General features: G+C 41.2%; 1 protein-coding gene across 1 annotated transcript; it reads right to left on the bottom strand.

Moving 5' to 3' along the window:
• Positions 1 to 6,286: 6,286 nt before the first annotated feature.
• On the bottom strand, positions 6,287 to 10,085 carry HMGN2 (high mobility group nucleosomal binding domain 2). The gene is made up of 6 exons (XM_024554417.3): positions 9,884 to 10,085; positions 8,891 to 8,935; positions 8,657 to 8,686; positions 8,259 to 8,309; positions 7,577 to 7,672; positions 6,287 to 7,145 (listed from the first exon to the last, which is right to left on the bottom strand). The coding sequence occupies exons 1-6, from the start codon at positions 9,896 to 9,898 to the stop codon at positions 7,110 to 7,112; spliced, it is 273 nt and encodes a 90-aa protein (XP_024410185.1). The 5' UTR covers positions 9,899 to 10,085; the 3' UTR covers positions 6,287 to 7,109.

Genomic DNA, 10,085 nt, shown 5'->3' with positions numbered 1-10,085 from the left:
TCTGCTGCTGGACATCTGGGCTGCTCCCAACTCTGGCTATTGTGAATAACACTGCAATGAACATCGGGGTGCATATATTCTTTTGAACTAGCGTGTCAAGTTTCTTTGGATAAATTCCCACAAGTGGAATCACTGGGTCATAAGGCAGATTCTTTTTTAATTTTTTTTTAGGTAACTACATACTACTTTCCATAGTGGCTACACCAATCTGCATTCCCACTAATAGTGTACAAGGATTCTCCTTTCTCCACATCCTCACCAACACTTCTTATTTGTTGATTTATTGATGATAGCCATTCTGAACAGGTGTGAGGTGATATCTCATTGTGGTTTTAACTTGCATTTCTCTGATGATTAGTGATGTTGAGCACCTTTTCATATTTCTATGGTCCATCTGTATGTCCTTTTTGGAGAAGTGTCTATTCAGGTCCTTTGCCCATTTGTTAATTGGATTGTTCTTTGGTGTTGAGTTTTATAAGTTCTTTATAAATTTTGAATATTAGTCCCTTATCGGATGTATCACTGAGTATGTTCTCCTAACAGACAACTCCCAGGGCTGTCTTTTCATTTTGTTGGTTTATTTTGCTGTGCAGATGCGAGCAAAACTTTAACATGATTTTTGTTATTCTGATACTGTTGTGTAACATGGGATAAGATAATTGAGTCATTGTGATGTTCTCATTTTATAATTCAGGGTACAAATGAGAAATGGGATTCTCGGCATTGTGGAAAATATACAGATGTGAGAAGAGTTAAGAAAAACCTGTGACGTCTTGAATTTTAATAGAAAGTATCACTGTATTTTACCTTTAAAAATATATGTTTTACCTTAAAAACATATCCTAGCTCTGTGCACCAAAAAGGCTGGAGACAGTGACCAACAGAGCAGCCACGGGCATTGTAGAGCCTAGATTTAGGTTATCGCAATGCCATTTGCCACTAAAAAGAACCAAGATTTTTCGGTTTTCTTAGAGAATAGCTGACTCCAGGTCTGGGACAGGAAATGTACAAGTCAAGTCTGGAATATCCTATCACACTAGATAGCAATGAGATTACCAAATACTACTAATTATCAAAAGGGTTGTATCAAAGGGACTCAGGAGTCAGCTTGAAGCTTGAGGCAGCCACTGGACAAAAATAAGGACAATTTGAGCATCATTAAGTTTAGTAACTGCAATGAACTGAAAACCATAAGATATAGTTAATTCAGTGATCATGATACTATAAACACTAAATAACCACCCACTGGTCACTTTGGGAGGATTCGAGTAAATCAACTCTATTTTGAAAACTGGCAAAAGATTTGGACATTTACCCTTTTTCCAATATAAACTATAACTCTGCATAACCAAATAATAGATGAGTGAAATTTTCTCTTTATACGTATTTCAGGTACTATAAGGAAAAGGAATGGTAGAATTAGCAAATCACCATTTTGCAATTTTTGGTCAATTAATGGATCTAGACATTGAGCTTCAATGGCTGCAACATACAGTCTTGCTCCTAAATCTGAATCTAATCACAACTCTATACCTATTCTTTTTTTTTTTTTAACGACTTTATTTATTTATTTTTAGAGAGGGGAAAGGAGGGAAAAAGAGGGAGACAAACATCAATGTGTGGTTGCCTCTCATGCACCCCCTACTGGGGACCTGGCCTGCAACCCAGGCATGTGCCCTGACGGGGAATGGAACCAGCGATCCCTTGGTCCACAGGTTGGCACTCAATCCACTGAGCTACACCAGCCAGGGTTCTGTATCTATTCTTAATGAACAGTAATACAAAGGATAGATAAACCTGTTAAATGACATCATAGAGATACAACAGCAAAATCCAGACTGGGAAACAGAGATGAAGAGGCTATAGACTCAAGAGATTCCAAGGAACATGCTACCCATTTGCATTATTATTTTTAAAATTTTTACTGTATTGGGGTAACATTGGTTAATAGCATTTGCATTATTTAGAACCTGTTCGGATTCTCAAGTAAATTACTTAAAAAACACTTAGGCAATTACACTTGACACCTTGAATATTTCATATTAAGAAACTAGTATTAATTTGGGGGGTATGCTAATGTTATTGTAATTATTTTTTTAAAGTCCATATATATTCTAAAATATTTATGGATAAAATATGATGTCAGGTTATGCTAGCGGGTGAGAAGTAGGCAGTGGTATAAATTAAACAAGGTTGGCCACAAGTTGGTAATTTCTGAGGCTATGTGATAGGAGCATAACAATTTATTATATTCTCCATTTGCACATATTTGAAATTTTCCATGAAAAAAAATATTTTTTTTCCTAAGTCAAGTTTAGACACTCACTAGAAGTGTGTGATGATGAAAAACAAGGTATCTGGGGGAACTTGCGAGTTTTCTTGCTTGAGGGATGGAATGGTGGTGGTGTTATTTACCAGATTTAGGAAAAGCAGGGGGGTTGGGTTTGTGAACAAGATGAGTTCCATTTTGGCCATGTTGAATTTGGGTGCCTGCGGTACATCTGGATGGGAAGGCACAGGTGGTTGGTGGAAATACTGGACTTGAGATGTGGGCAGGTGAAAATGTGTCACTGGATGGCATCACAGGGAGAAATTGTAGAGAAGGGGACCTTAAAGGGATTTGAGTAGTGATTACAGAGCCTAGAACTAGACAAATGATGTCTTAGAAAGCGGAAGGCCCAGAAAGTGGTCTAGAACAGTTTTTAAAAGGAGGAAATGCTGCCCTGGCCAGGTAGCTCAGTTGCTTAGAGTATCATTCTGACACACCAAGGTTGCGGGTTTGATTCCTGGTCAGGGCACATACAAGAATCAATGAACGAATGCATAAATAAGTGGAACAACAAATGAATATTCCTCTCTCAAAATCAATCATAACAAATTTAAAAAAATAGGAGAAGGAAATACTTGGACTACCTCATACCCATACAAAAAATTAATTCAAAATGATTGAAAGACCAAAGTTTAAGAGCTCTAATTATTTAAAACTCTTAGAAGACAAGTGCAAATCCTTATGACCTTGAGCTAGGCAATGGGTGTAGATATGACACTAAAGCACAATCCACCAAACATTGAATAAATTGAATTTCATCAAAATTAAAAATTGTTGAGTCAAAGGACACTATCAAATATGTGAAGAAAACTCACAGAATGGGTGAAAACACTTGCAAATCATGTATCTGATAAGGATTTAGTACCTAGAATATATAAAGAACTCCTGCACCTCAACAATAAAATGACCCAATTAAAAATGGGCAAAGAATTTAATATAGTTCAAAAAAAGATATACAAATAGTAAATAAGTGTATGAAAAGATGCCCAATATTCTAGTCATTGGGGATATACAAGTCAATACCACAATGAAATATTACTTAATACCTTCTAAGATGACTATAATAAAAAAAGAAACAGGAAAGAAAATGGTCTCAATGATAGGTAGAAATTGGAACACTCAGAAATATTGCTGGTCGGAACTTAAAATGGTGTGGCTACTGTGAAAAAATGGTCTGGAAGTTTCTCAAAATTTAAACACAGAGATGCCCTATTACCAGCAATTCCACTCTGAGGTACGTGACCAAAGGAATTGAAAATACATATCTACACAAAAATTGTGTAATACTCATGGTAGTATTAATAAATATCCAAAAAGTGGAAATAGCCCTGGCTGGTGTGGCTCAGTGGATTGAGCACAGGCCTGCAAACCAAAGGTCTCCAGTTGATTCCCAGTCAGGGCACATGCCTGGATTGTGGGCCACGTTCCCGCTTGGGGGGTGTGAGGCGCAACTGTTTCTCTCCGTCTCCTTCCCTTCCCCTCTCTCTAAAAATAAATACTACAATCTTAAAAAAAAAAAATCCTCTTAAAAAAAAATGACCCAAATGTCCAACTGATCAATGAATAAATAAAATATATCCACATAACAGACATTTGGCAATAAAGGGAATATATGCTCTGACATGGATGAGAAAACATTACAATAAGTCAAAGCCGCCAGTCACAAATCTGCATATTGATTCCATTTAGATGAAATATCCAGAAAAAGCCAATCTATACAGAAAGATTATTGTATGTAGTTGCCTTGGGCTGGGGAAGGAGACTAGAAGACTGCTTTCTTTTTGTATGGAATTTTTTTGGAGTGATGAAAATATTCTGAAATTAGAGAATGGTGATACTAAAAACCACTAAACTGTATGCTTTAAAATAGTGAATTTTATGGTGTGAATTATAGCTCAATCTTTTAAAAGGTAGGGAGGCTTGTACTAGCATTGTAAAATGCTACAGCGAAGACAGGCAAGGTAAGGCCTGGAGCAGAGCACGGGGTCAAGTACAGCAGGAAGGCCGTCCACTTTGCTAGGGTTAGGGTAGACTTTTTCCTCTTGGCATCATCTGTCCCTACCCTATTTAATTCCGATTAATTCTGAGTGCTAAAGATTCTGTGGTTCCATTGTTCCTGCATGATTCATTATAATGCGCAGATGACTCGGTTCTGCCCAGTGAAACTCAGGCTGCTAAGAAGCTTCCGGGAAATAATTCATTATTAAGAGGAAAAAACCCACAGGTCTTCTGCCTCTGGACTGTATGTATCAAGTTGAGGCTCAAAGCAGCAGACTTAGTGAGGTAGTGGGACAATATGTTGAGGGACAGAGAACAAAAAGGTTGTACAAAGGACTATTTGGGTCCTTAGAACCAACCTACCTCAGGACTTGAGATAAACCATTATTTTTCAAAGAGCCAAATACATCCTAATGTAGGTTACTATCAACCCTTTCTGAGATGGGTGAGAATGGGCTTGAGTCGGGGCTGAGGGGAAGGGAATCCATTTTTGTAATTTTCTTACTACAACCAGATGGTTCAGGCCAGGGCTGGCACTGATCACACTATTCCGGCACTTAAATGTCCCTACCATATTTTCATGTCTGACTTCTTGTTTTTTAAGCCAGGTATTCTCATGGTCCACAGCCAATCAAATCAGTAAACATTTTCGAGGAAGTTAAAAAAAAAAAACAAAACAACTTAAGCTCACCCCACCCATCCTAATTTCTAGGTAACAGAAAGAGGGTTAGTGAGTTTAACCTCAACCAATTAATATTTTTCTTAACTATAAAAGAGGATGACCTACATAGGGTTGACCCAAACATTAAATGAGCACATGGCAGAGCTTCTAGCATAGCCCACAGGCTCACTGATAGTTAACTGCAACTGTGGCTTTCTCAAATTCTGCAACTTCTGCTCAAACACCAAGTTGCTATACCCCTTCTCCTAACAGTTAGTTGTAATGGTTTCCACTCTGGAAGATAACACCTCCCTGCTGAAAAAAATTAATAACCTACAATCTAGAACTATTTCAACAATGAAAGCAAATGGCTGGAAATTGCCTAAGTGGACAAATTTTTACTCAAGTTGGGGGTTTGAATCCTGCACACTCATGAGATGTACACATAACCTTGAACAAGTTTCTTCATCTGAACCTGTTTCCTCATCCGTAAAATTGGTGTTAACTTGCATTACACAATTGTCCCAAGAGTAAAAATCAGACATAATACAGAAAACTGGCCAAGGAAGAGCTTGACTGTAACGTTATCTTTTTAACTAAGGAGATAAACAGAGCAATGTAAGGTATTTTCTGGTAGTCTCCAATTTACTTAATTCCCCTCAAACAAGAGGTGACTTGTGAAAGCATTATTTGAATTGCATGTATTACAAATTCTATTTCTTAACAGATTAACTTCTTGCTATCTATATCCCTGGAGGAAAGGGCTCTCTCTGCAGGGTCTCCATTAATGGCTTTATTTTTGGAGCTTGAGCTCAGCAAGGACAAGAATTTAATCAATTCACATAAGACTTGCAGGTTTGCTTAAAAGCACAGTGCCATCTGCCTTCATCTTATGGTCAAATGTATATAGAAAGATGTACTTTCTCCTGACACAAGAACTGTAATTTCATCTATTAACTTTCTAATTTTATTTAGGTTTTAAATGTGAACCGAAGGGGCTCTTTTTGCTGTCACTTCCCAGGCTGAAATCTCAGACCCCCCCACCCCCAGTACTCTGCAGATAATGCTGTACAACCAAGCACAGAAACCACTTCTCCGCTCCCAGTCACTCATCACTAGTCTACTTACTACCCTGGGATTTGTTCTAACTGTCTTGCACTGTGCTGTTAGTAAGACTGAACTGTTGATTATGGATTGTACATGGAACCTTAATACCTCACAACAGAATGCACCCTGTCCCGAGAGACTTGGAGAAACTGGGCTGGCTCCCCAACTGCTGGGAAAAATTAGAGGCAGCATTCCAAGCCAAACTGTATCCAGCTTTATTAAAGATACTTTTCATAAACAATCATGGTATTTCAGGCAGGACATGGGCAGACAATCGTTAACAGTATACAACAACTTTCAAACTCCCTTCTTCAATGGACTACCAAAATCAGAAAGCCACTATAAAACCCAATGAAGTCTTCATCTGATGCTCTGAGCAGGGAAAGTTTAGAGTGAGGGTTGACATTTCACATTAGGCATGTTGTTTAACAACTTTTCACAAGCCGACCCTGACTTTCAGGAAATGAAATGAAAATGGCAGAATTATCAACCTGTAGATCCACAATCTAAAAATGGAACTGCTGCTCTTCTGAGGGATGCCATCTCCATGGTGACACTGGAAAGTCCAGATTGCCCAACACACTGGTAACCAATTTTGGGGGGTCAGGTCCCAACAGGTCTCTGGGCTTTAGGGAGTCAAGTCTATGCTTAAAGTGGAGAGGGAGACAAGGACCTAAGAATGAATTCTATTTTTCCCACACCACAAGGTGTCTGTGCCAAGGTGGCTAATGTGTCAACATCAAGGGATCCCTCCTCCCAGGAACCAAGAGGAAGTCTCTCAAAACTAGAAGAGAAAGGTGTTTTTTTTCCCCTATGTCAGTCCAGCTTTGGAGACATTCTATTAGTACTATATGTCCTTCCCCCCAAAAACAACAATGAAGTGTTCTGTGTGCTAACAACATAGCTTAAAAAAAAAGTAAAACAAAATTCTGCATTTTTATAAAACTTGATAAAAAATAGTATTTCAAACTGTACAGTCACCAGAAATACACAGTTATCAAAAATGCACACACTTCACTTGGCATCTCCAGCACCTTCAGCTTTCTGTGCCTGAAAGAAAAACAGACCAATTAACACAACATGTAGAGTTTGAAACTATCTTCATCTATAACATTACTCTGCTCCTGGGCCAAAGTTCAGGTTTTAGGTACTTTGACACAGAAACTCAGTATTTCTTTTAAGAATGACTTGGTAGGAAACTAAGAGGACACATCACAGTAGAAGATCTGAGATTATTTTCACCTCTACATGTAGCACAAGTACAGCACCTAACAGGACGAAGGTCAACACTGACTGCAGGGCCCTTTATCGAATGAAGGAGACTTCAAGACCCCAGGATTTAAGATAACAGGAGATTTCAAGCAAATTCTGGGCTGAAGACACTTGGGAGTGATGTAGATGCAGGAAAAAGGCAGCGAAGACCTTTTGTGATCACTAAGTCAAACGAGCAGGCTTTACAAACAGTGAGGAAGCAGTTGTACCTGGTCTGTTTTGGCATCTCCATTTTCTGCAGGGTTATTCCCATCCTTGCCAGCATCAGCTTTCCCCTTTTTCCCTTTGGGTACCTTCTCTCCCTTCTAAAAGAGGGGAGAGAAAAAATGCTGTTTCTCCTAATCTGTATCACCAGCATGTGGTCTGCAAAGTTATGTACAAGGCAGGATTGTTTACTAATGATAAAACATACACAAACTATTCACCCTCTCTCACTGATAGAACAATTGCTCAAAACAAGGCCAAATTATCTTTAATTTTCTGCGGTTATCAGTGTACAAAATTTCTATCTGAGTGTAAATAATAGGACAATTAAGATAGCTTAAAACTTGGATGTTTAATACTCAAATGTAGTTTTCTCTAAACCGGTGATAAGAGTTCTTGATATACAAAGTTCAGGGATAAGGCAAGCTATCAAAACAATTTAGAATATCCATTAATGGAGTCACCAATATGCTGAATTAAGATACTGAAGGAGAGTCCTCATTCTGTGAAAATGACAAATGAGAACATAAATTGTAAGGCCCAGATCTATTAACTATGTCATGTCTCAACTCTGTGCCAACAAATGAAGTTACTATACAGCAGGTCTCCTGTAAGCAAGAAGGAACCCTGCTCAGCCTTATGTGACTCCTAGAAACAACCTGTGTCCCAGGTCCCAGTCCCACTCACCTTTGCAGGGGCCTTTTTAGGCTTGGGCTCTGGCTTTGGAGGAGCAGGTTTCTTTTATTTGGGGGAGAGGGGAAAAGAACATTAGATGGACTAAAGGAAACACAGACAACCAAATTACAGTAACAGTGACAGAAATATTTCCTACTTTGTAAAGATTCTGTGGCTGATCTCCCATTAAAATTTCCTATTTTCAGAAACCCACTCAAATAACACTCAGAAGTGTTCTACTTTGGCATGAGACTTTCAGAACCAGCAAATCTCAAATGGGTTCAAGTTCACAGTAGAGCAGTTCATTAAAACCAGCCACTGACCATCACTCATGGGAAGCAGAAGGGATTGTTTCTCAATGCTTTTTAGTTTCAGGAATAAGTGTGAAAATGAAAAGCAGACACACTTACAGCTGATAACCTGGCAGATCTTCTCTGTGGCTATTAAGAAAAATGATAAAGTTAGAATTAGGACAGTCAAACCACTTAAGAAAAACAAACCCACATGTTTTAGTGCCAACCTGTTCTGGACTACAGGAAGTGAACAGAACTTACTTAGGCAAATTCAGAGATACGGTTATGGTTAATTACCACCAGAGGGACCAAAACTTTGTAAAGCTCCAAAAGAGAATAAACAAGACTTACTTCGTCCTTCACCTTGGCTTTATCTCCTTTAGCATCCCCTTCAGCCTATAAAAAAACAAACGAAAACTAAGAAATCTGTAGCTCCTGCGGCAATTTGTAATGGTTCACTCAATAAAATCCTAAGGAAAAAACTCTTAAGTCTTGCACCCAACTTCTCTAGGACTTACAAACCCTCAGTGTTTAGCACTTCCCACCTCCTATGCAAATACCGTAAGTGCTTAGAAACCTGTGGAAATGCTCATTTGTGTAAAGTATCATGCCTCATCCAGGACGAAGTGCGCATGCTGTCAGAATCCAAGCCTTTTTTGGAGTCTCCACCAAGAGGCCCCAGGGAAGCGCACGCTTAGCAGGCGTGCGGAGTGCCGCGCAACCCATGCCGCTGCACCAGGCAAAAGCAACAGCTGCAGCTGGTGCAAACAAACCCCTCCGGAGGCGGGGCTCGAGCGCAGTTGCTATGGCAGCCGTGGAGGGCGGGAGACGTGAAGCGCGCGCGCAGCCTGGCGAACTCGTGGGCGGCAGCGGCGCGAGTCTCGTGTGCCCTGGCCGTGGGCGGAGGCGGGGCCAGACAACGAAGACCCGCCTCTCACGGCGGCGGTTTTTTGGCGGCAGCGCGTTACCCCGCCCGCCAACCCCAAGCACCTCCTTCCCGCCCTTTCGGATTTGAATTGCCCGCCCGCGGAGAGGGGGGGCTGCCAATGGGGGAGGGGGCGCGGGGCGGGCACGTCTAGCCCGAGGAGAACGGGATAAACAGCCACCAACATGGCTCCTCCCGCCGCGGCCGCCACTCTTCCAATATGGCCTCTGGCGCCCGCGGACAGGCGAGCCACGCAGGGTTAGCTCGGGGCCGCCTGATACCGTCTGGAGTTCCTGCACCTGGCGGCAGAGCCTGCTCGGGCCCGCGCCGATTCTCGCGCCGCAAAGCCGGAGAAGCGGCGGTGACGGTGGAGGCGGTGGTAGTGGCGGCCCAGTGCCGGGGGCCCTCGCGCCACGTACCTTTCTCTTGGGCATGATGGCGACGGTGGCAGGGCGTTAGGGCTGGACGCGGGGATGCAGCGGCGCGTGGGCTTTAGCCGATCCAGGGGTCGTTCTCGCCTCCTCTTCACACTGCTAGAGCTCCGGGGGGTTTATAAAGTTTTTATAGCGCTGGGAGCCCCGGACCGGTTAGAACCGGATTTCACCTCCCGCCGCAGCTCAT

Source organism: Desmodus rotundus, chromosome 3 (assembly GCF_022682495.2).
Source record: "Desmodus rotundus isolate HL8 chromosome 3, HLdesRot8A.1, whole genome shotgun sequence".
NCBI lineage: Eukaryota > Metazoa > Chordata > Mammalia > Chiroptera > Phyllostomidae > Desmodus > Desmodus rotundus.
Note: the sequence above shows the minus strand (reverse complement) of the source record. Positions and strands in the feature narration are given on the sequence as shown.

What these genes read in the sequence shown, in the direction of transcription:
- HMGN2 (XM_024554417.3), bottom strand. An exon ending in CTAAAAAGGCCCCTGCAAAG is followed by an intron (nt 7,673 to 8,258) that starts GTGAGTGGGACT and finishes CCCCTCTTTTAG; the next exon opens with AAGGGAGAGAAGGTACCCAA. An exon ending in GAGATGCCAAAACAGACCAG is followed by an intron (nt 7,146 to 7,576) that starts GTACAACTGCTT and finishes TTTTTCTTTCAG; the next exon opens with GCACAGAAAGCTGAAGGTGC.